Consider the following 26,189-nt stretch of genomic DNA (forward strand, 5'->3'; position numbering starts at 1 on the left):
CAGACCTGACAACAAGTTATGGTAGCCTGCCTAATAAAGCCTTAGCCTACCCTACAGTATCAAATTCAAATGTAAAACTTTAACCCTATGCAGCGCTTTAGCTATTAAAAAGGTGCAGATCTACAAGTTCACAACACATCACAGCTGTGACAGTCAAAACAATTCTAATGTTCCGGCAAAAATAATTCCTTAGGATTCTGAATTCCTATTTTAATATTTTAATCTCTGGGTTCCCTGGCAGCGGTGGCAGCGGTGGCCGAACGGATTGCGGAGCGGTCTTGATACCGGAAGGTCGCCAGTTCGAATCAGCGGTCCGACACGTTAAAATTACCACCGCTGAAGTGCCCTTAAACAAGGCATTGAACCAATACGATGAAATGTTCTATGAGCAGGGCCTGGCTGGAAACAAGTTATTGAGCTTAGCCCAGATACCCTGGGTAAATATAGTAATAATTTCATTTCATTTCATTTCACAACATATTTTCAGTCAAATAGCCTGCCTATGTATCAATGATCCTTGTCATGAAAATGTTTGAGAAACACTCAAGCTTGGAACCAACCAACGAACAGAACAGAATAGAAAGTGCAACAGTCGCAGCTGCATCCATCAGGGACACTTTCATTAGGCAAACTGCGCTCATGAAAATATTTTCCTATACACATTGAGGGCGTGACTGGGATTTGATTGCCAATCGCTGGAACCAATGGGACACGCATAGTCTCATATTCGGACCAATCCTTGCATCTGGGGCGTGGTTTGGTGGTGGGTTTTTCTGTTTTTTCCCCCCCTCCGTCGAAAACCAAGAAAACCAAGGGAGAGAGAATCCCAAAAATGACATCCAGATTGCGGTGGAACGTGCAGCGAGTAGAGCGAGTGGGACGGACGAGAGGAAATAGGAACAACTCTTACATATCCATTTAGTTTCTGAGATTTTAACTCAAAGAGTCAACACTCAACAGACACATGTTCTCTTCATCCTACTGGGCACACCGTGGACTTTATTCACCCCGTAGAGATGTAGTTGCTGTGTAAAAGGGGGACAAAAAAGAAAAGGGAAAATCCGGGAGGTATTTAGAAATTGTGGTTTATGAAAAAAGTACAAGGAAGAGTGGAAAATATCTACAAGGCAGTGACAGCAGGATAAGCAAGGCTCCGTCTCGTGTGTTTAACTTTGCATTGCAGCAACACTGACTGACTGACTGAAGAAGCCCAGGTTTTATTCCAACCTCCTTGTCACCCCAGCGCCCTTCTTCTTCTTCCCCGGCTCTTCTCTCGGAACATCGTTACTTTAACAACCTGAAATCATGTGCGACCTGATGCCAGCCTCGCAGCCTGCGGAGAAAATCGGCAAAATGAAAAAGTTGAGGAGAACTTTGTCCGAGAGTTTTAGGAGCATTGGTAAGATGGCTTATTTGTTTGTCTATTACAAATGCATTTTATTATTATTATTATTATTCCCTGTCCTGTAAATATTCCGTGTCAGTGAATCATTTGGGGTGTCTCCTCTCATCTCCTCTGTAGAGTTGAGGTTTGTACGTCCCACTCTGTAGGAATGCCATCAGTTGCAGCTGGGTTGGTTTCGCAGACAGTTAGTGAGCTATTGTTGCATTGCATGGCTCTCAGAATGCCAGGCAGGGGAAGGAATGCATGTTGCATGCTCCTTTGGGGTTATTGTAAAGACTGTTCTGTTCTCTGTCTGCAATATGTCTAAAGCGAATTGATGTAATTAGGCTAGCCATGGTTCACATCATGACGCTCGTATGTCTGCACGATTCCTATTAATGCGTAATGCGCGTTATCATGATCATCATCATGCATCATGCACACAATCCTGAATCGTCACACGCACGCGCGCACTCGCGCACACAAAGACAATTGATTGCCAAGAATGTGCACTTATGTGCTTTCTTGATTTGTCTCACTGACTGCCCCCCCCCCCCCCATCCATCCATTGCAGCAGTGGGCAGACAGACAACGTAATCTGAGAAATGAATTGCTCAAGTTGCATTTTTTTAAATGAAAACTGTAGGGAATTGTGAGCGGCGTCGATCTATCGTGCACATTATAACGGGTCTCTTCTCTTTGCATTGACTTTTGTGCTGGAGTGATTGTCCTTGCCTATTGGTCATCTTTGCTGCCAATGCCATCATCTACATCAGCGCAGCGCAAGACATCGATCCACCGCTGACTGCCCTCTGTGGACGATTTAACAAAGCTGGCTTTCTCAGATATGAGAGATACAGTACTGGACTGTTATAGCCTGGTGCTCAAACATAAGGAGTCAAGCCCCAAATTGATTATGTAGAGACTATTTGGCTGCATAGTGCATGACTGTGATGCTGGGTTCCCCCTGGATCCCCTTCAAGGAAACCTGGACTTGAAAAAGAAGAAAACAATATATATATTAAAAAAATCTTCCCAAAAATGGCTAACACGTGAGCTTATGGCTGCCATTTTTCTTATTTAAAAAAATAATAACAATAGAAGTGATAGTAATGATTCTATAGGTGTGCCTGGCACAGTCTTTTCAGATGGGGGTCCACAGCCAATTTTGGTGGTCCTTGACATGGAAATGTTTGGACATGTGCCACATCACTGAGTGATGAAGGTGTTGATTTGCTGACCGGTACGGTCAGATGATGATGATGTTGAATCATCAGCAGCACCATTCACTATAGTCTTGGACCTTATTGTCCCAGACTGCAGCAGGCCTTTCTTGGGAGTAGTTTGTGCCTTTTGTTAAAACTTGGTTTACTGTTAAATTATTCAGGGAATCATCCACGTGGATACAATTGTGTGTGTGTGTGTGTGTGTGTGTGTGTGTGTGTGTGTGTGTGTGTGTGTGTGTGTGCGTGTGCGTGTGCGTGCGCGTGCGCCCCCACAAGTATAGCAGCATTTGGAGGTTATTGTCCTGGTCCCCACAAGCACTACTTTGATGCCGTTCTAAATGTTGACGCCTCATGGTATAGTAGTATATAGTATAGTAATACGAGTGTGTATGTGTTGTGCGGGGGGAGTACTATATAGTATAGTAATATGAGTGTGTATGTGTTGTGCGGGGGGAGTACTATATAGTATAGTAATACGAGTGTGTATGTGTTGTGCGGGGGGAGTACTATATAGTATAGTAATACGAGTGTGTATGTGTTGTGCGGGGGGAGTACTATATAGTATAGTAATATGAGTGTGTATGTGTTGTGCGGGGGGAGTACTATATAGTATAGTAATACGAGTGTGTATGTGTTGTGCGGGGGGAGTACTTTCTTAGCCAAGCTATCCAACTGACATGTACTTTGAAGTGGATTTCACATTCATCCTTAGTGAGATGTGTGAGGGATGGTGCTTTGGATGTCGTGTTTTTTCATATACGCTCAAGGGGAAATATGAAAGGCTGTTGGGGGCTTTATGAAGTGCTATGAGTGTCTATTTTTATTTTTTCCACAGAAATATTCCTCTCTCTTTTTGTCAAAGTGAGTTTGGACAAAACACCTTTCCTTTTCCCAGAGGGTACAGGATGGCATTGATATGCCTCCAAGCAAACGACTGATGTTTATAGCCTACTTTCGATGTGCACGACTGCAAACACATTGTGAATTTATGCCAAAAGTAAATTATTCTTTTAGACTTCAAATACATCTTCCTTTAAACGTGTACTATATTCTGATGAACAAAAGGTTATGAATATATTTACTCTTATAAACTATCTCTTATCTCCATATTCTAACATTTTGTGTTTATTCGCAAATTAACACCGTACTGTTATCGTACACTTGTGTGACAGTTGTACAGCATCACACAAGAGTATCAGAAGGTGCAGATCCACACGATTTGAGCTTGTCTGCTACTTTTGAATTTAACTGTTGAAAAGTTACAGTTTTGGACAATGCAGTATGAGGTTTCCACCAGACAGAGACGATTTAGTGTACTACAGAGTTTGGCTACTCTTAGGCTAAATTATTTATATTCTGCTGAAGTAGTTTATTAAAAAATCTCTCGTTTTGTTTTGTTCTCCCATATTTCAGAGGATTCTCTCAAACCCCCGTAAATATTTGGAAATGTTTTGAATGCGTTCAAATAATAGTCAAAAAGCACTGAAGCCACATTTAGTGGATGAATAGTAGATACAAATATTTCTCATCAAAATATATTGAAATGCAGCAATACATGGCAACTTGTGGTACTCTTCTGTAATATTTCACAAGACTTTTCACAAAAAGATATCACAGGGAGGCAAAATCGGTGAAAAACGTGGGTTGTATTTTAAAAATGTATAAATGTAAAACATGGTCCACGCATTCCTGGAACATGTGAGAATGGTTCAGTGAAACCCTCTCTCACTAAACACAGGTGAAATTTACCCGAACACCTGCCTGTAGAAAAACATCAGGGGTGTGAGCAGGGAAACAAACCTACCTTCTATGATGACACTGAGCATCATAGAAGACCCACTCACCTCAGACATCAACAACAATATGAAAATTGCAAAAATATAATTGTCCGGGTGAAAATCCACCCCTGTTTAGTGATCAATCAATTACATTGATTGTGTTCTGGCTTGAATCAATGGAACTAACATGACACAATTAATTATTTACACGTTTATGTAAGACTTCATGCTTATTTAGTAGAACAATGAAAACAAGGTTTTTTAGAAGACATGTAAAATACATATTTTATTTATATGTAATATATTTATGTAATACAATGTTTTACATTATCATTAAAACCTTAGTGTTTTTCTAATTATTTGGGGGCCCACTTGCATTGCAATACCCTATCAGCCCACAGGTTGGGGGTGGCTGTGTTCTGTTCTATAGTACAGTGTGTTAAGCTGTAATGATGGGGCTGGTGCTATTGTCTCCTCTGATGAATCCATCCAGAAGTGCCTCTAGTCTATACGAGTGAAAGAAGCGGCAATTTTATGGCTCAGTGACTGTGATGACTCTGCTTCCAAACAATCAGCCTGACATGAATAAGTCATTCTACCAGTAACAAGGGGTCCCTAAAGCAGGGTCACTCCTGCCTTTTAGCTGTAAGGAGTCTCAATGTTATTTGTTTTATTTATCATCATGTGGTCCTCTGTAAAAAAAAAAGAAAAGAAAAAAGAACAAAATGTAACCACTTGAAACCCCATGCTTAAGTTTCATATTCTGGGGGGAACATTCACCAAAAATAGCAGATCTTCAAGCTCACAAGTTAACGCGTCAAAATTGTGACGCATCATTCGTTACATGTCACTCCCCTGTCTCTCTCAACCTATCAAATAAAGGCTCAGAAAAGCCCCCCCCCAAAATACAACAAAACTAATAATTAATTGTCAATCAATCGTCATCATAACAATATTCATGAGGAACAATTCACAGTTGCGACTGCAATATTAAGCAAAGTAATCTTGATGACCATTTTCTAAGTCATAATCGTGCCAGTCCCAGCCATGAGGTTGTTTTTTTGTTTTTGTTTTTTTAAACATTTCAAATATCAAAAGCTTGTGAATTGAGACTTCTAGGTCCGGTATGGGTATGGCATGTAAATAACTGTCAGGAAGCATTTAACTGTCAGTGCAGAAGAATTGTTTACCTTCCTCGCATAAATAAGAAGGATATTGCTGTCAAATGCAATCACTGTGTGTCTCCCCTGCAATTATAATGGGGGAGACGATAGAAGTGCTCTTTTCAGAACAATAGACACTCTCTCTCTCTCTCTCTCTCTCTCTCCCTCCTTTGTATGCAGGGCTATTCTCTCTCTCTCTCCCTCTCTCTCTCTCTCTCTCTCTCTCTCTCTCTCTCTCTCTCTCTCTCTCTCTCTCTCTCTCTCCCTCCTCTGTATGCAGGGCTAATGAAGCCCTCTATGAAAGGTCAGTGTCATCAGAAACACAGGCTTGCTGGTTCTCAATGTCAGGTCCAGGGACCACCAGGGTGTCCAAATGGACCCCCCTTACGGGTCTGCAACTCTGAGAGTTAAATTAACCCACTAGCATTTTGTTTTAAAATATACCGGTATATATATTTTTCGTCATGGGTGGTATGGCCGACTTTGAAGGAGACAATCCAAAAGAAAGTACGGACATCTCTAAAAAACCTTCAGGTGCTTAACAAAAAGATACGTACAGGGAAAGGAGATGTAGTCCGCACACTGTTTAGTACTAGCTCCCAAGGAAAAATGTATTAAATTATAGGATGAAAACGTTTCGACCACAATTGGGTCTTCATCAGGTATGACGAGTTTGAAGGATCAACACTGAGGATTTGACAATGTAGATTGGGTTCACAGAGATTAAAACATGATTTCAAATGGGGGTCCATGGTCAAATTAATTCTTATCAAACTCTAGGGGTCTTCACTGAACTAAACTAACTAATGCATACTTGAACCCCAATCTACATTGTGAAATCCTCAATGCTTACATGAACTGTGTGTACACACTCTGAGAGAGAATCAGTATCAGTCCAGAATACCTCATAAGAGAAGACACTCGAGACAGACCCGTTAAGGGTCCCATTTGGACCCCTTGGTGTTCCAGCGGACCGGACGTTGAGACACCACAGTGCCCTCTCCAGTCTCTCAAGTCCTCTCTCCGGCTCAGACAATGGTGACGGAGCGCTGGGCCGACGGGCCGGTCACAGTCACTGCTTTAATGAAGGACGACCAGAGTGAAATTCTTGACAAATTATGACACAGTGGCAAGGTTGTGGGCCGTGTTCAATATCACTCCCTTCTCTCCCTCTCTCTCCCATGCTTTGTCTATGCAGTTAAGGATGCATTCTGTTTGGGGGGGGGGGGGGGGTTGTTGTTCCAGAAGATGTGAACAATCCAGCCTGATTTCCATGTTCTCCCTCACACTTTCTCTCCCTTTCTTCTCTTGCAGCCTTCAAGAAAGAGGACAGTGGCTTTGATGAGGTAAGTCAAGGAAAAAAAAAGAGAGGAAGAAATGGAAGTGAGATTTGGAGAGCTTGTTGTTAAATCACTGGTCCATTTTCCCCCAGCCAGCCAGCCAGCGCATGCAATGCAATGCAAGACAGACCAATGCTTCACGGCACTGTGAAACTGTTGGTTTCTGTTAAGAATAATGTATATATTCATCAAGTCCTCTTTGCTCCTGCTGCTGCTGATGTTTGTGAACCCCATTACTCCCAGCCCAGTGCATACAGTATGGTGTGTAATGTATTCATGTGCAAGAACAGGAGCATCATGCAATTCCCTTCACCATCTTAGAACAGTGGCTCTCAGTCTGGGGACCTCCAAGCAAGGGGTCCTTGAAGTGGGTTCCAGGGGTCCCCAGCAAAGTGGGTTCCAGGGGTCCCCAGCGAAATGTGTTTAACATGGCGACAAATCAGTCTAACCACTTTAATCCTATAAATACGGCTATTTGAGAATGGTCCATCTGCAACGCGTTGAGACGCATTGTCTGATTGTAAGCATTTTAACAAGGCAAATATTCTATGGGGGTCTCTGGCACAAAATATTTTCAGTACCTATATGGATTTGGGGGAGGGGGGGGTCCTTGGCATGAAAATGCTGTCCCTGGAAGCCCCCTCGGGTCAGTTACCGTCACCAAGGCTGTGGAGCAGCCAGAAGTATCTGGCTAGTGGGATTAACACGGTGTCAGTGTCACACACAATGCCACGCACCAAATGGCCTTTTTAAAGGGGAAGCTTTCTATTGTATTGCATTCTACTCGACCATACCCAGACCCAGCAATCTCTCTCCCTCTCCCTCCACTGTGTGTCTGTGAGAAATAGGATGAGCGAGCCAGAGACTGGCGGGCTCGTGCTTCTTGGTTGATGAGCTATTCAATAGGTCTCGTGGATGCCAGGATATGTTTAATGCGTTGGCAGGGAGATTCTGCATGGTTGCTCTTTTGAGTTTGAGTAACATCGATTCCGTTCCCTTTTTTCTCACACACACACACACACACACACACACACACACACACACACACACACACACACACACACACACACACACACACACTAGCATTCAAGGCGTATCGGTACCTAAAGCAACATTCCTTGTCCGAGAGATTACACTTTACTTTCAGCGGTCCCTGAGCATTTTCCATCCTTTTCAAGGTGTAACCGTGTACAAAATGCACAGACGAGCCTTTGAGTGATGAATAACACCGGAGTGAGATAGGGGGCGTTTTGTGTTGATGTGGCTGTTTACAACAGCGTTTTCCCTTATCTAAGGTATAGGGGCGATGCAATGGGGAGCAGGACTTAGGCAACCTCTCAGTGTGAATGCCAATGAAACACAACGGTGGCCCAGGCATTCGTCTTGGTGGGCAGACGAAAAGGTCTCTCCTCCGAACCAATTATTCACTTTCCTGCCAGCCTGCAGTGCTACGTGGCAGGGTATTGTAATCGTGTGTGTGTGTGTGTGTGTGTGTGTGTGTGTGTGTGTGTGTGTGTGTGTGTGTGTGTGTGTGTGTGTGTGTGTGTGTGTGTGTGTGTGTGTGTGTGTGTGTGTGTGTGTGTGTGTGTGTGTGTGTGTGTGTGTGTGTGTGTGTGTGTGTGTGTCGTCCGCCGTCCATCTTTATGTGTGTGTATCTGTGAACAAAATAAGGCAATTAACTGAAAATATATAGATTACAGGGCAAGAAATACTACCGTGGATACAGTAGGGTAAAGATGACATCACATGATATTCGTACCATTGAGTAAGTTCTATGCATCAAGGAGAGACAACTGAAATGAAATGAAATTATTACTATATTTACCCAGGGTATCTGGGCTAAGCTCAAGAACTTGTTTCCAGCCAGGCCCTGCTCATAGAACATTTCATCGTAGTGGTTCAATGCCTTGTTCAAGGGCACTTCAGCGGTGGTAATTTTAACGTGTCGGACTGCTGATTTGAACTGGCGACCTTCCGGTATCAAGACCGCTCAGCAATCCGTTGGGAGGATGGGAGGGAATAACACTGGAGGAAGGACGGCTGGATTGATGGATGTATGGATGAGTGATGGAGAACAGAGCAGGCCTTCACTGACCCCACGGCGGTCTATATTTAAACTGGCACATGTTTTACTGTTCGTGACGAACACTAATAATCTGTTTAACTGTAACGTACTGCTCACTGTGCAGCACGGCACAAAACGGGCCTCTCTTACTGTCTCAAGACTCCGGACGGCCGGACAGATGCTGCATGTTCACTTGCAGCCGTGCGTGCAAGAAGCGTGCACAGGCACATGCTTATTAAGAAACAATTATATATCCCTCGCAAGGGCGTGCACACACGCACGCCTCATGATATTGCCTATATGTCCAAACATTTTACTTTTCAGCATTTCAGATTCAAAAATGGCAAAAGTAGTCGATGCACAAGCTTGCGGATCTGCTACATTTGATGCTTTTGTGACGCTGTATGATCAAGTAGGGAGTTCATTTACAAAAAAACACAAAGTTACAATATGGATAGGTTTCTGCCCGACAACAATATGCTCATGCACACTCTCACACACCTGTCCTGTATTAAGATAAGCCTAGGTGTGCTTTTATTATAACTTTATTTGTGTTTCTGGTCAGGTCTTTAACGCCTTTCTTCTCCCGGTGGACCCTCAGAGACCCCATGGTGCTGCACAGGAAACAGCCTTTTCCCCCCTTCTCAAATTCCTTGCATTCTTCCTTGGCGGCCAAGAAGAAGGCCCATTTATAGCCAATGTCCCGGGCTATTTCCCATGTCACTGGGGCTTCTAGGAATGGAATGGTCCGCTTCACGTTATTTCACCACAATAAAAAGAAAAGTTCTTTATTCACCGTACGACATCAGCCTGTTATCTGTTCATTAAAATAATCACAGGGAAACCTTTGAAGAGTCCCCCCCCCCCCCCCCCCCCACCTATCCCCCACCCTCCCAAAGCCAAAGATACATGATGTCCAGATTATTTTTGCACTCTTTGCCTCCCACCGCCAAACGAAAATAATGACTTCTGCTTTTCTGCTTCTCTCCCCGTCCTGCCGCTCGACCACAAGGCAGCTGAGGCTGCAAAACAAACGGGAGGCTGGCGAGAGAGGGAGCGGGGGACTGAAACCGAGGGAGGGAGCGAGGGACTGAGACCGAGGGAGGGAGCTCACTCGCTTATGGCTCTTTTTCGACTAGAAGAACTAAGCCGACCGTGTCATGCCGTGTTAACATATTTCTGGATTTGTTTCCACCGGTTCCAGATAAGGTTGCTGTTGAGCAGAAACCTCTTAACTCCATCCTTTTAGGGGTTTCAGATAAGGTTGCTGTTGAGCAGAAACCTCTCATCTCCATCCTTTTAGGGGTTTCAGATAAGGTTGCTGTTGAGCAGAAACCTCTCATCTCCATCCTTTTAGGGGTTCCAGATAAGGTTGCTGTTGAGCAGAAACCTCTCATCTCCATCCTTTTAGGGGTTTCAGATAAGGTTGCTGTTGAGCAGAAACCTCTTAACTCCATCCTTTTAGGGGTTTCAGATAAGGTTGCTGTTGAGCAGAAACCTCTCATCTCCATCCTTTTAGGGGTTTCAGATAAGGTTGCTGTTGAGCAGAAACCTCTCATCTCCATCCTTTTAGGGGTTTCAGATAAGGTTGCTGTTGAGCAGAAACCTCTTAACTCCATCCTTTTAGGGGTTTCAGATAAGGTTGCTGTTGAGCAGAAACCTCTTAACTCCATCCTTTTAGGGGTTTCAGATAAGGTTGCTGTTGAGCAGAAACCTCTTAACTCCATCCTTTTAGGGGTTTCAGATAAGGTTGCTGTTGAGCAGAAACCTCTTAACTCCATCCTTTTAGGGGTTTCAGATAAGGTTGCTGGTGAGCAGAAACCTCTCATCTCCATCCTTTTAGGGGTTTCAGATAAGGTTGCTGTTGAGCAGAAACCTCTCATCTCCATCCTTTTAGGGGTTTCAGATAAGGTTGCTGTTGAGCAGAAACCTCTTAACTCCATCCTTTTAGGGGTTTCAGATAAGGTTGCTGTTGAGCAGAAACCTCTCATCTCCATCCTTTTAGGGGTTTCAGATAAGGTTGCTGTTGAGCAGAAACCTCTTAACTCCATCCTTTTAGGGGTTTCAGATAAGGTTGCTGTTGAGCAGAAACCTCTTAACTCCATCCTTTTAGGGGTTTCAGATAAGGTTGCTGTTGAGCAGAAACCTCTTAACTCCATCCTTTTAGGGGTTTCAGATAAGGTTGCTGTTGAGCAGAAACCTCTTATCTCCATCCTTTTAGGGGTTTCAGATAAGGTTGCTGTTGAGCAGAAACCTCTTAACTCCATCCTTTTAGGGGTTAGATAAGGTTGCTGTTGAGCCGAAACCTCTTAACTCCATCCTTTTAGTGGTTTCAGATAAGGTTGCTGTTGAGCAGAAACCTCTTATCTCCATCCTTTTAGGGGTTTCAGATAAGGTTGCTGTTGAGCAGAAACCTCTCATCTCCATCCTTTTAGGGGTTTCAGATAAGGTTGCTGTTGAGCAGAAACCTCTTAACTCCATATTTTTAGGGGTCTCAGATAAGGTTGCTGTTGAGCAGAAACCTCTTAACTCCATATTTTTAGGGGTCTCAGATAAGGTTGCTGTTGAGCAGAAACCTCTTATCTCCATCCTTTTAGGGGTTAGATAAGGTTGCTGTTGAGCAGAAACCTCTTAACTCCATCCTTTTAGGGGTTTCAGATAAGGTTGCTGTTGAGCAGAAACCTCTTATCTCCATCCTTTTAGGGGTTTCAGATAAGGTTGCTGTTGAGCAGAAACCTCTTATCTCCATCCTTTTTTCTTTTCTTTTTTTTGGGGGGGGAAATGTATGTCCTACGCTACGGGAACGGGATCATACACACTACAATGTCATACAAAAGCATCGACATTGCAGATCTACAAGCTCACCATGTGTTTTGAGTGTGTTTTTGATATATTTTTTATTTCAATCCTTTAACCCATTTAGACCTGAGTTAAAAACATTCACTTTGAAAGAATATATATATTCAAAGATTTGCGCCACATCTTTTACGATTTATCAAAAATAGCAGACCTACAAGCTCGTAGCGCGCTATGAGCTTGTAGATCTGCTATTTTTCAATAGCTAAATTATAACATCAACCCGTATAGAATCCTTTAAAAGTAAGTAAAAGCTTTATACATATGAGGTTTCTAGCCGACAGAGAGGATAATGTTTTAAAGATCCCACTTTTTGGACCCTGCTCAGGAGGCGGTGCTACTAACCCTGATCTCTGGGAACCAGTGTTTTTTTCGTCTACTAAAACTAAGACGAAAATTCTTCGTCGACTACTTTTTTCACTGACGAAAACTAAATAGAAACTAAATGAAAACTAAGCTATGGTGACTAAAACTAAGACTAAATATATCGACAATTTCGTGAAGAAATAAAAACTAGACTAAAAGGGACTAGTGGACAAGAGTATACAGTAAGTGAATTTACACTTGGTTGCATGCTGAAAATATTTGATATTTGATCTAGATCAAATATTTTCAGCAAGTGTAAAATCAGTCATTTCGACGGCATCAACGCCCGCCAAAATACCATTTAGTCGACTAAATCAACCGTAGATTTAGTCGACTAAAATCGCGTGACATTTAGTCGACTAAAACTAGACTAACACTAAGACATTCCAGGTGACTAAAATGTGACTAAAACTAAATGAAAACTATTCAAAAGACTATGACTAAAACTAAAATCGAAATGTGCTGCCAAAAACAACACTGCTGGGAACTACAGTAAGAACTTCTACTCTTTCAGGAACATTGTTGCACATCTACAAGCTCTCAGCATGACGCAGTGCAACACGTTGTGAGCTTGTAGGGTTAACCCTTTGTAGTTGGAAAGAGAGAGCTCTAGTGGAAGCCTTGAGGTCAGACTGAGAGCGAAGGAAGCACTGATCTGTGGTAAATGCAGAGAGAGAGAGAGCTGACATGACATGACATGACATGACATGACATGACATGACATGCCACGACGCGCAAAGCGACAGATGATGCGAGGAGCCGGACGGACTTTTATCAAAGAGTTTGATGACAAACGTGCAGCATCGTCATAAAGGCACTATTTGTTGTGTGTTATAGTCAGGGGATATTGATACAATCTGGAACTACATTTCTTACCAATAATTTTCTTCACCAATGTGTTTGTAAGGGTGTCTACTAACACATCCCACATTGGTTTCTATTCAACTACCATAGGGGATTTTTTGACAGCTGCTACCATCAACAACAATGTTCTCAATTTCATTATACTTTAAGTAGCATGTGACGTGTCAAACTAGGGGGTTTTCATGATTCTGAACCCATTCCAAGCATTAGTTTTGCACGAAAAACACTCTTTGGGCTAAATTCGGCCATAGCCACTTGCCCAAATGTGCCAAAATGTGCTGAGTGTTTTTCGTGCAAAACTAATGCTTGGAATGGATTCAGAATCATGAAAACCCCCTAGTTTGACACATCACATGCTACTTAAAGCATAATGAAATTTAGAACATTTTGTCGTTATATTGTTATATTGGTTGTTGATGGTACCCCAACTTTCAGCAGCTGTCAAAAAATCCCATAGGGTGGTTGAATAGAAACCAATGTGGGATATGTTAGTAGACACCTTTACAAACACATTGGTGAAGAAAATTCTTGGTAAGAAATGTATTCCCAGATTTGACATTATTCTGATAATATTCCCTGACTATTAAAAGAGAGAGACAGGGAGACTAGAAGGCACCCAACATGCATACTGTGATGGCTGGATGTCACTTTTATGGGTCAGCTGGATGTCACATAAATGTTGCTCTTGGCAGAAACCTCTTCACTCCATTTAACCTTTTGTGTTTTTGTTTTGTAAATGAATGCCCTACTTCATCATACTACTGCGTCACACAAAAGTATCAAAGGTAGCAGATATAAAAGCTCAAGCTTGTATTTTTGCTATTTTTGAATTAGAATCCTGAAAAGTAACAGTTGGACTTATGAGGTTTCCACCCGACAGACCTCACGTATGCGCATATTATGTAGATTCGACTCTACCCTGCACGTGTTTTGATTTAATTTATTAAAACGTATGTTTAAAAAAAAGAAGAAAAAAAATTGTATACATGCTTCTCACAGAAAGCAACTTCAAGTATAATTTAAACGCAATAAAGAGTTATTTCAACACATTTTCATGTCAACAACCCCCAAATTGACTTGTAATTTACCACGTATCTCCATCTGAAAACATTTTGTGACAGTGACCCTCGTACCAGATTTGTGATTTGTGTTTCAAATATTCCACATTTTGCCACATTCCGTCTTTTCCTCAAGATGTTTTGGAAAATAGAAGATCTACAAGTGTTGATCTACAAGATCAGCTATTTTCAACTTGCCAACGTGTTTAGGTTTGAAGTGCTCATGTCGCCTCTTTTGGACTTGTTTTCATAGACCTGGTTGCGTATTTCTCTCTGAAAACTGGAAACTCTGCTTCCAAGTCCCGTCGCCTGTCCCGGCCGAGAACAGACGCACGCTTGTTCCACAAAGGAACCAAATGCACCTGGGAACGTTTAATCTTTCTACTGTATTGATATATCGCTAGTACATTCTTGAGATAACCATCCATTATGTCGTTTTGACCTTGAAGGCACTGGCATCCCTATGTCGTAAAAAGACGAGGATTCTCAAAAATAGCACATCACATCAATGCAGTATGCACAGTGTTGGCCTCGCCTCGCGTAGCAATACTACCGGTAATATCACTGCGTGGATAAGTATTAGTCTCGCCCCTCTCATTGTTTATTTTTTTTATTTTTCTCGCAATGTCCCGCCCCATATTTGAATACTGGTTATAGTCTGGTTCCGGTTCAAATCCACTGAGCCTATGAGCAAGGTAAGCAGAGAGAGCAGTGTAGTGCCTCAAACTACTACTGGTCATTCCAACCAGGGAGAAAGCATACAACGGGTCGCACTGTGAGACGTTGTGAGCCTGCTTCCTGTTTGGACCTTGCAGTTGTGTGAGCTTGTAGAATGCCTCTCTCAGACGCCCTCCTCCAGTACTGTCTCTCCCCAACTATCACTGCAGGCACCTGTTCTCTCTCTCTCTCTCTCTCTCTGTCTCTGCTTTGCCTGGCAGGCCTAGATGGACATCCATCCATCCATCTCTCTCTCTCTCTCTCTCTCTCTCTCTCTCTCTCTGTGTCTCTGTGTCTCTCTCTCTCTCTCTGTCTCTGTCTCTGTCTCTGTCTCTGTCTCTGTCTCTGTCTCTGTCTCTGTCTCTGTCTCTCTCTCTCTCTCTCTCTCTGTGTCTCTGCTTTGCCTGGCAGGCCTAGATGGACATCCATCCATCCATCTCTCTCTCTCTCTCTCTCTCTCTCTCTGTGTCTCTGTGTCTCTCTCTCTCTCTCTGTCTCTGTCTCTGTCTCTCTCTCTCTCTCTCTCTCTCTCTCTCTCTCTCTCTCTCTCTCTGTGTCTCTGTGTCTCTCTCTCTCTCTCTCTCTGTCTCTGTCTCTGTCTCTCTCTCTCTCTCTCAGCAGTTCTCTGATAGCAGCTCTAGGAGCAGCACAGTGTGTCCTGCCTGGCTGATTGTTAAACATTGCTGTGGTCTGATTGTCTGCTTAGTGGCGGCTCACACTGCTGCAGCCTGGCGCTCTATGGGGAGACTCAGGAGTAGGGAGGGAGCTCTATGGGGAGTCTCAGGAGTAGGGAGGGAGCTGCTGCAGCCTGGTGCTCTATGGGGAGTCTCAGGAGTAGGGAGGGAGCTGCTGCAGCCTGCCGCTCTATGGGGAGACTCAGGAGTAGGGAGGGAGCTGCTGCAGCCTGCCGCTCTATGGGGAGACTCAGGAGTAGGGAGGGAGCTCTATGGGGAGACTCAGGAGTAGGGAGGGAGCTCTATGGGGAGTCTCAGGAGTAGCGATGGAGCTATGGGGAGTCTCAGGAGTAGGGAGGGAGCTGCTGCAGCCTGCCGCTCTATGGGGAGTCTCAGGAGTAGGGAGGGAGCTCTATGGGGAGTCTCAGGAGTAGGGAGGGAGCTCTATGGGGAGACTCAGGAGTAGGGAGGGAGCTCTATGGGGAGTCTCAGGAGTAGGGAGGGAGCTCTATGGGGAGACTCAGGAGTAGGGAGGGAGCTCTATGGGGAGTCTCAGGAGTAGGGAGGGAGCTCTATGGGGAGTCTCAGGAGTAGGGAGGGAGCTCTATGGGGAGTCTCAGGAGTAGGGAGGGAGCTCTATGGGGAGTCTCAGGAGTAGGGAGGGAGCTCTATGAGGAGTCTCAGGAGTAGGGAGGGAGCTCTATGGGGAGTCTCAGGAGTAGGGAGGGAGCTCTATGGGGAGTCTCAGGAGTAGGGAGGGAGCTCTATGGGGAGTCTCAGGAGTAGGGAGGGAGCTCTATGGGGAGTCTCAGGAGTAGGGAGGGAGCTCTATGGGGAGTCTCAGGAGTAGGGAGGGAGCTCTATGGGGAGTCTCAGGAGTAGGGAGGGAGCTCGTTAATTTTTTATTGATAACGATCACCTTATCGAGCAGGCTTATCGAGACGCGTCCTTATCGAGCCCGCTATCGAGCATTTGCTATTATTTTGTGGAAAGCCGGGAGACAATACATTCTGAACAGAACCTTATTTTTATTGGCCAGTTGAGAGTTTGTATGCCATGACGCACGCACGCACACACACACACACACACACACACACACACACACACACACACACACACACACACACACACACACACACACACACACACACACACACTTTTCTTTTGTAGATCGTTCTGGGGATGTATGTGCACCAATTATTTTACACTAGCGCTAAACCTTTCCTAATCCTAACCCTGACCCCAACATGAGTCATACGATCTTTCTTAGCCATGACAATGACCCTTTTCCTCATGGGGAGCTGAAGGATGTCAATTTAGTCAGGTCTTGCTAATCCTTGTGGGTCTTTCTGGTAGCGATGCGATGCCAGAGGACAGACTAGCCCCGCACCACCTCTGGACGCCTGGATGGCTTTAACCTTTGCTTTTATGAAACATCCGAGACCATTCAAGTTTTGTTCACGTTGACTCTGACACAGGCATTCTATTGCTAGTGTGATCAATCCAAACACCCTTTAACCCATTTTGACCTGAGATCAGATTCTAAAAATGTCTTCTACAGTTTTCTGAAAAAGCTATGTTTCTATGTCAGCTTGTAGATCTGCTATTTTTCAATAGCTAAAGCATAACATAATGCTAACACCAAAAGGGGTTCCCGCCCAAAATGGGTTAATCTATTCTATTCAAACACATTTGCTGCTAAAGACGAGTATACTCCTCTTATCAAATAAAACCAGCGTTTTGTATTGATTAAGTTAGAGACTGAGCTATACTGTTGTGTATCAGCATCTCTGTTGTGCAACGACAAACCGGAAGTCAACGGCCCGTCAGCATAATGGTTCCCCCCTCATTGACTCCGCTAGCCAAAATCTTCCCATGCACCCTTTTATCTCTGAATCTAATCCCAGATTTTGATTCTAATCAAAACAGGCTTTATTGGCGGCCGACCGCGTCACTAGTCACGGTAAAATAATTCATTCCTCGGGTGTTCTGCGATCCTCCCGCAATGGGGTATTATTTTCCCCTGAAAAAGGGCTCATAATAAGGCTCCAATACCCTCGGCTAAAACAATGGTGCCAAAACATTTGTTAAAATAAAAACAAAAACTACCGAAAATAGCTGATCTCCAAACGTTGTGAGTTTGTAGATTGGCTATTTTCAGTGCGCTTCCATAGAAGACATACTGCCTTGTATGGAATCAAAATGACTGAAATCAGTCTTAGTGACTGAGAACTTCAATCCATGGTCTTGAGCTCTGCACTGTTGCTAAGGTCTATTTCCTGTCCTATGCGTTGGGTTGGCTCCCACAGTGTTCACTATACCAGTCCCAGCTAAGGGTCTAATTCATTGCAATGTCTCCTTGGGGACCCTCCTGATGGGGACCCTCCTGTAGGGATGGAGCCCGAAAATCGGGTCCATTACAAACCCGGTTCGGCATTTATCGAGACCCGAGTATCAATAAGCTTTTGGATTGTCGAGCATGTTATCGGGTATAGCCGTAGCAGCTGACGTCTTGGGCCGCTCGCTATATAATAAGGGGCAGGCGCGTAGCGTGGATTAAATGATTGACGGGGGGTGGCAGCGCATCTCCGACCGAGGTGTGAACGGTTTTGCCGACGTGTGAATGGGGGACAATTTAATGGGGGACAATTTGGTTACATGTTTAAAAAGACAAGAGCGGGGAGCTAAATGCAATAATGAACTAGCTGGGGAGTGCATTTCACAATGGGGTTGGGGCAGTCCATTGTCTGACGGACTTCCACGCTTGCTGCTTCGCATCGAAGACAGCTTGACAGCTTTGTGCTGTGGTGAAATCACCGCGAGCCTCCGGTGTCCTCTGTGAGACATGTTAAGCTGAAGCAGCTAGCATGGAAGCTAACGTTGGTCATAAGGATTATGCACACAACCATGCTGTTATCCACGCGTCCATCCGATAGCTTTTAAATGTAAATGTCCCATCCACGGAGCAAAAGCGATATAAGCGGCTTCTTCATTCATCGATTCGTTTGGGCTTTGTTGTCTGTCTGACTGACTGTCTATCGTAAGGCAGATCTACAAGTTCACAACGCGGTGCAACCAGACGCAGTGTGAGCTTGTAGATTGGCTATTTTTGGTGCGTGACACCGTCATACGATGACGTATACATTACGCTTTTAAAGTGACGGTACACAATATTAACAGTTCCCTCTGTCTGTTAGAAAAGTAGGCTACTGTATTTCAAGCCAAGGCCCTAGTAAAATGTAGTGCAAGGGATGGTTAAAATAAAGAGAAGATTATAGAAAAGATATGCATATTCTGTCTGTGTGTGTGTGTGTGTGTGTGTGTGTGTGTGTGTGTGTGTGTGTGTGTGTGTGTGTGTGTGTGTGTGTGTGTGTGTGTGTGTGTGTGTGTGTGTGTGTGTGTGTGTGTGTGTGTGTGTGTGTGTGTGTGTGTTCAATCATGTTATGTTATCATTATGGCACAATTTGCATTTACGGAAAATGTGGCAGTGAATACGGGGCTCAAATTTTAAGCAATAATTGCCAATTTAATTACAGCATGGTCGCTGCTGAATGTCTGGCTTTGTCCGAGCCACACACAGGAAAGTCCTCAGTCGCAACGTTTGGTTACATTTATACATTCTCAGAGTTAAATTAACACTCACGATTTCACAGTGAGGGTGATTAGTCGTCTGAAGCGCTGCTTGTAATGATTTTCCTGTCCAGACTCTTTCAATCTGTGTCATCTCTCTTTTTTGTATTTTCTCTCCCTCCCCACCTTTCTCTCTCTCTCTCTCTTTTGTCTTTGTCACTGTGGAACTTCATTATCTATCCTCAATAGAGTTGGCACTGTCTGGCACTGAATAATTTCATGTGTTTGGTGTCAGAATCAAAAAATGAGTGCAATAAATGTCTCCCTTTTATCAGCGGAAAGAGTCCCCAGATATTTGTGTGGTGGGGGGGAAGCTATTAAAAAGCTTCAAATCCGCCCATTTGTTCCAGGGAAAGCAAATGGCTTCGGGCTGTGTGGATTTTTGTGAAAGTCTCTTAATCCATTGAGACCTGGAACGCATCCATGTCACGTTAGCGTTTAACCACATTAACCATTAACCCATTTTGGGGCGGGAACCCCTTTTGGTGTTTTAAACATTGTTATAATTTAGCTATTGAAAAATAGCAGATCTACAAGCTCATAGCGCGCCACCGAGTGGCGCGCTATGAACTTGTAGATCTGCTATTTTTGAAAAATCGTTAAAATGTGCCTCAAATCTTTCCGAAAATTGTCATGATTTAGAAAACTATTTTTTTTAAATTTCGACGTCAGGCCTGAATGGGTTAACGTCGGCAGAATGGCTCTTGGTCTTTCCGTTCACCTTTTGTCGTCCCCAGTCGACGTGAGCGTGGCAGCTTTGAGGTTCATTTGTGGTTTTCCAGTTATGATGAGTTATAAGTTTTGAGGCGTAAAAAACATCAAATGGAATTTGTCAAGATGCTCAAAGTACTTCAATCTGCTTGCATGCCGTGAAGGCGTTCTCTTTGTGTGAGGTTTTAAAGTCTGTGAATATCCGTTAATTAACTGGTGCAGGTAACGGTGTGATGGGTTCTCACAAAACTGCATAATCATGGCTGGAGAAAAAAAACGTGTTTTCTCTGTGTGGAAAAAGCATCAGGAGGTGAAGAAACTGTGCGCTCAAATGTGCCTTGGAAATGCTTTTAAATATCCCTGAATTTGACTGTTGAAAACCTACACAAGCCTCCAAAATGCCACATTTCAACCACAATTGAATAACCAATCTGTAGAACTACTTTAAAGTCAAGGCTCTTTTTTTACCATGGAAAACACTGTTATTGACTATTTAGATACAGCAGAGGCTAGTTTATGCAATTTAGATAGATTGATGTTGTTTATACTTGTTCACAGATAGTATGTTATTTAGACAGATGCTATAGGGTTTGAATGTTTACCTGCCTTTCTTAGAGCTCTTTCTTATTACTCGACCACTTGCCCTGTTGTTAGTTGAGAGTTTATTGCTGCATGCCTTGCACTTTGAAAGTCACCCTGCATGAGTAAATTGTGCTGTAATTGTAAAATGTAAATTGTGTACACATCGACAACGTGACGCGTCTCAAGACAAGGGCAGGAGTGATGCATTGACCGTGAAGCCTGCAGGATGATCCGGCGTTTTCGATAACGCAATGATATTCCTCTATCACAGTGGTCCCTTGAGGGGTACCAGGGGGCTAAGCTCCCCCAGCTAAATGTATAATTGACAGTTTAACTAAATGGAATGGACCTTCACATGTTCATAACTCTGAGAGTGTACAAATGTGGTCCATTTGGTTCCATTCGTACACTCTCAGAGTTAATGGGAGTCCGTGGGGCGGTCCTTGAAATAAAAAGGTTTGAAAAAAGTATGTCCTCTACTCCTGTCAAAACACCTCCACGCAAACCTCAGCTGGGGGTTGTTCTTCTGACTGACCCCATGCCTGGAGAACCACAGAGAGAGAGAGAGAGAGACAGAGACATCAAGGGAGGGAGGGAGAGGAGAAAAGGCCAGAGGAGAGGTGAGGAATAGTGAGAGTTTTTCTTGGCTTGAAGGGAGGGGGGAGAGGGGAGGGGTCACACAGGTCAGGTCCAGTAAGGGACGGGCTAGGAATGAGAGGAGGGGGGGGGGGGGGTGTTGGGGGGCAGTGGGAGAGGTCGGTGCTACTGTTGCGTATCTGCCTGCTGTGTGAAGTGTGCACAACGCGTACGTACACAAGTGTGCGCAAGCGTGTGCATGCAGTGTGCATTATATGCAAGATGCGCACCTGCACACACAGCAACACACACACACACACACACACACACACACACACACACACACGCACACATATTAATACACGCGCACACACAGATGGCCGAATGGTCATTTGCCGTTTCCCTGCGGGTTCAGTTCTCCTGACCGCAGCCTCAGCTGGTGTCCTCCTCTTCCTTCGCTTCCTCCTCCTCCTTGTAAAATCTGAAAGCGACTGTGTGTGCATGGCTGGAGTGGATGTGGAGGAGAGAGAGATTGATGCAGAACTGTTTCCTCGAATGACATTGTGTCACACTCGGTCCCAATGACAGCTTTAATAAGTTGCAGTCAACGTCTCCCCCTCTCTCTCTCTCTCTCTCTCTCCCCCTCTCTCTCTCTCTCTCTCTCTCTCTCTCTCTCTCTCTCTGTCTCTCAGACCATTACCTTGTAATGAAGTTAGAATTACTGTCAGCGTTTTTGACGAGGCTGTCTGTTTTCATAAGTGCTGTGCTGTGTTGCTGGCTGCTGTAGCTTAATGCTGTATGGAAATTTGTGCTGATGATGCCGCCCCTGCATCACTGTTTCTGTGTCCAGTACTGGAAAGTATTTGTTGGTAACTTTTCTGGAGTAGCCTATTTCCATTTTTCAATACTGTATATACTTCTACTCCACTACACCTCAGATGTTGTGCTTTTTAGTTTTTACGCATTTATTTGATAGCTTTAGTTAGTTATTTGGTCAATTTAGATTATTACCACTTACCAGTAAGACGTCCTGAGGGCGAGAAGCGAGGGTGAGGTCGCGTGCACGCATCCGCCTGGGTGACGGCAGACTGCTGGGCGAGCGCTGGCGCTTTGGCATGGGGGGTCAGATCAACATATGGAATTAATTCTGTACTGGCCATATATGGAGCGTGGACCCTTGAGTTTATGCAGGGTTTGATGAGGTCAGATCAACATATGGAATGTCAGAATAGGTCAGCTCCATATATGGAGATCTAAGGGTTTGAGGTCAGATGTAGAGTTGCTGGCCGGCTCCATATATGCAGATCTAGGTGATGATCCAGTCTTCTCCATGTATGGTTATCCAGGGTTAGATGAGGTCAGTGTCGTGATCTTCATATATGGAGATGGTGGTGTGACGTGTCACGAGGCGTGATGTCACGAGGCGTGACCATATATAGAGGCGTGGGGTGTCTTAACTAACTGACGGGCGGACGGACGGACGGGAGATGCAGGTTTTCATAGTAATTGCGACCTATGGTCGCAGTTACAAACCTTACAAATTGAGCCCTATTTCATACTTTAGCTATGCAAAAATAGCTGTCAAAACGTCACATGTAAGCTTGTAGATCAGTGACCAAAGAACACCATGAAAGAAATTGACATGCTTGAGTACTTAAAATGTTGGTACTTTAAGCATATTATGATGCCAATACTTTTACTTGTAACACAGCGCACCTACAGTACATTGAGCTATTACTACTTTTACTTAAGTAAAAAGAAATCTGAGTACTTCTTCCACCACATCTGACCCCCTCCCCTCCCACCCAACACCACCTCTCTCTCTTTCAGTCTGCAATGCATCACATATTTCTGTGTGTGTGCGTGTTTCTCTCTATGCGCACACACACACACACACACACACACACACACACACACACACACACACACACACACACACACACACACACACACACACACACACACACACGGTGCAAGAACGTGAATGAAAGAAATGCATGTCCTTGGTTTTCCCCACCATATGAGCAGCTGTTTCCCCACCAGAAACCAAACCCCACCCTCACCCCCCCCCCCCTCTGTCCAAGGTCAAAAACGTGACCGGTGTGAGTGAGTAATTAGTATGCGTGGCAGGCAGAAACAACAACAACAACTACGGTATTTCCCCCCTTTCCTTTCTCCATCGATTCCCTTTTAGTTGGAGTTCAATTACAGCAGGCTTATTTTGATGGATTCGCCAAATTCCAATCAGTGTGCCGATGACCGGGTAGAAAAAGGAAGAAAGATTGGTTGATTAGCGAGCTCGCCAGTTAGCGCTTTGAAATTCCATTGGCTTTCATGTCACAAGTTGTTGTCGGAGCAAAACCTTGACACAAATCCAATCGGTGTCTTGAGCCAGTGGTTCTCAAAGTGCGGTCCGAGAACCCCCAGGGGTCCGTGAGGGGGTTCCAGGGGGTCCCCAGCAAAATGTGTTACAGCATTACAAGCATTTTAAGCCTTTTATCCATATTTTATATGTTGGCTATTCAAAAATAGCAGATATACAAGCTCACAGTGAGTATTTTTAAACATAAATCTTCTTTTCTTGGGGGTCCCTGGCACAAAATATTTTCAGGTGGGGGTCCGCGGCCAAATACATTTTGGGGATCCTTGGCACGAAAAGGTTTTAGAACCACTGAGTTGGAGAACCATGGGAGCCCTTTGCAGAGAAGGAGATGATGAGTGGGGTGGGGCGGCCTAAAAGGTGGGAAGCACAGAATTACCTACACATTATACCTACATATACAGTACTTTTTGGTTTTATACATTTTGGTTTTAAGTAAAACCTTTTTTTAATTATTAATATTTTATATTTGCTATAGATTAGTCCAGTGGTTCCCAAACCGACCCCCAAAAGGGTACTCATTAGCCTGCAGAACCCCCATTTGAAAATACATGCCAAGGACCCCCATAAGAGAAGAATTGTACGGCTCTAGGGCCCCCGTTTTGACCTGAATTAGGCTACGGCTCCCTATTTAACGACATTTCTATGTCTGGGACCCCAAATACACTTAAGTCTGAGAGTTACAGACCCATAAGGGTCCATTTGGTTCCCAACTATCATTTAGCTGGGGACCCCCTGGAACTCCCTCAAGGACCCCTGGGGGTCCCCGGACCCCACTTTGGGAACCACTGGATTAGTCTATATCTTTACCTCTGACACTCCCCCAACTCGCCTCCTACGGCCCACCTGCTGTATCGAATCTCCCCCCCCCCCCCATTATCGGCCAGACCCTCATCTCCTCATCTCTCAGATCTTCTGTCCTCCAGATAAGACACAAGGTCAAAAGGTCCCCTGGAACCACGATAAGAGCCTTTGCCCTGTTTCTGTCACAGGCAGGACACAATGACAGTGTGATGAGCAATGATGGAGAGAGACCGAGACACAGAGAGAGAGAGAGAGGGCTTAAGGACGACATGCGTGGTGTGAGATATGGTCTTTTGATGTGATTGCATTGTCAAGGACTTATGAGCGAGGGCGGCGCTGGTTCAATGACATCCTGGATCACCGCAGGGAGCAGAAATCTCACACATTGTGTGTGTGCTTCCCTGAGGGGACAGCAAGCCTTACGCTGTGTCTGGAACTGCAGGGCTAGCTATACTGCTGCACTGTATCGGCTAGCTAGCTAGCTAGTTCACACATCATCACACTCATATTCAACCGTCATCTCTCACGTGCCACTTTAAAAATAAAATAATAGTGTGCACCGTAAAAAAAGAAGAAAAGTGTGTCAAATATCCCCACACTTATTTGATACTCATTGTGTATCAAATATCAAAATGTTCAGTTTTAGTCATCTGAAATGTTTTAGTTTAAAGGTATATTCAGTGATTTTACTTAATTCAAATATCACTTATTTTTTCTTTTTTTCTGGATAATCCTCCCTACTATAGAGTGTGCTGACCATATAAGGAGTTCCTCCCTGTCCCCAGTGAACCCCTGGGGTAAAAAAACCCTAGTTTCAGTTTTGGTGGCGGGTGGCAAAGCCTTCATCCAATCAGGATGAGAGGGGCCTTCCTCCAATCATGATCGACTGGGGGCGGGCCTTGGTGCACATGCTGTTGGCCTGTTGCACTTCTCCCCACTGTAGAGCGTGCATGTGCACATTTTGTTACCGGGGCGGACTGGGTGGTTTTCCAAATCACTGAAATCACTGAATGCTCCTTTAAGTCAAGTTTTAGTTGAGTAAATATCATAAGATTTTAGTTGACTTGTATACAGTTGATTTAGTCGACTAAAATGTATTCTTGATGGCGTCATAATGCCTGATTTTACGCTTGGTTGCATGCTGAAAATAGCAGGTCTACAAGCTTTTAGATCTGCTATTTTCAGCATGCAACCAAACATAGGATGTCTTGTCTTTTAGTTCTACTGGATCTCTTCTCCACTAGTCCCTCACTAACAGTTTCGGCTAGAAATTGGTTCAATATATTTAGTCTGAGTTTCAGTCATCGTAGCTTAGTTTTTATTTAGTTTTTTTCCAGTGAAAAAAGGTAGTCGGTGAACATTTTTCGTCATAGTTTTAGTCGGCGAAATCAACACTATATGTTGTGATGACAATTGTCCCGGTCCTCACAAGAAGAAAGTGTTGTGTCATGGTTTTCAAATCTTTGACATTTATACTTGATTCATACTTACTAGTTGTGTGCTGCGCTGTCGCGCATCCAAAATAGCCAATCCACAAGCTCACAATGCGTCGTGACACCTTGTGGGGCTTGTAGATCGGATATTTTGGGGGTGTGCGACACCGCCACAAAATGAAACTCAAGCTTTAAGGTTTACGGTACAAAAAAGGCATATTTGGGAGTAAAATAATCCATTCTGTTTAAAAGGAGTGCCTTCCAACCGCAGAAGCAGAGACCAGAGACCAGAGCTGGTGTCTCATCCATTTCATTTTCTACTCCCCCCCCCCCCCCCCCCCACTCTCTCTCTCTCTCTCCTCTTCTCTCTCTCTTCTCTCTTCTCCTCTCTCTCTCTCTCTCTCTCTCTCTCTCTCTCTCCCCCTCCCCCCCCTCTCTCCCTCTCTCTCTCTCTCTCTCTCTCTCTCTCTCTCTCTTTCTCTCTCTCTCTCTCTCTCTCTCTCTCTATCTCTCTCCCCCCCCCCCCCCCCCCTCTCTCTCTCTCTCTCTCTCTCTCTCTCTCTCTCTCTCCCCCCCCCTCTC

At 44.3% G+C, this 26,189-nt stretch overlaps 1 protein-coding gene across 1 annotated transcript in view; it reads left to right on the forward strand.

Moving 5' to 3' along the window:
* The first annotated feature begins 854 nt into the window (after nt 1-854).
* Nucleotides 855-26,189, forward strand: part of cdk14 (cyclin dependent kinase 14) — a 333,238-nt gene continuing 307,903 nt past the window's right edge. Inside the window, exons 1-2 of the mRNA XM_079503254.1 lie at nt 855-1,399; nt 6,866-6,897. Of these exons, the coding sequence (XP_079359380.1) occupies nt 1,306-1,399; nt 6,866-6,897 (126 nt within the window). The 5' untranslated portion in view covers nt 855-1,305. The remainder of the gene's footprint in view (nt 1,400-6,865; nt 6,898-26,189) is intronic.

This window comes from Electrona antarctica, assembly GCF_951216825.1.
Source record: "Electrona antarctica genome assembly, chromosome: 6".
In the NCBI taxonomy this organism is placed as follows: domain Eukaryota; kingdom Metazoa; phylum Chordata; class Actinopteri; order Myctophiformes; family Myctophidae; genus Electrona; species Electrona antarctica.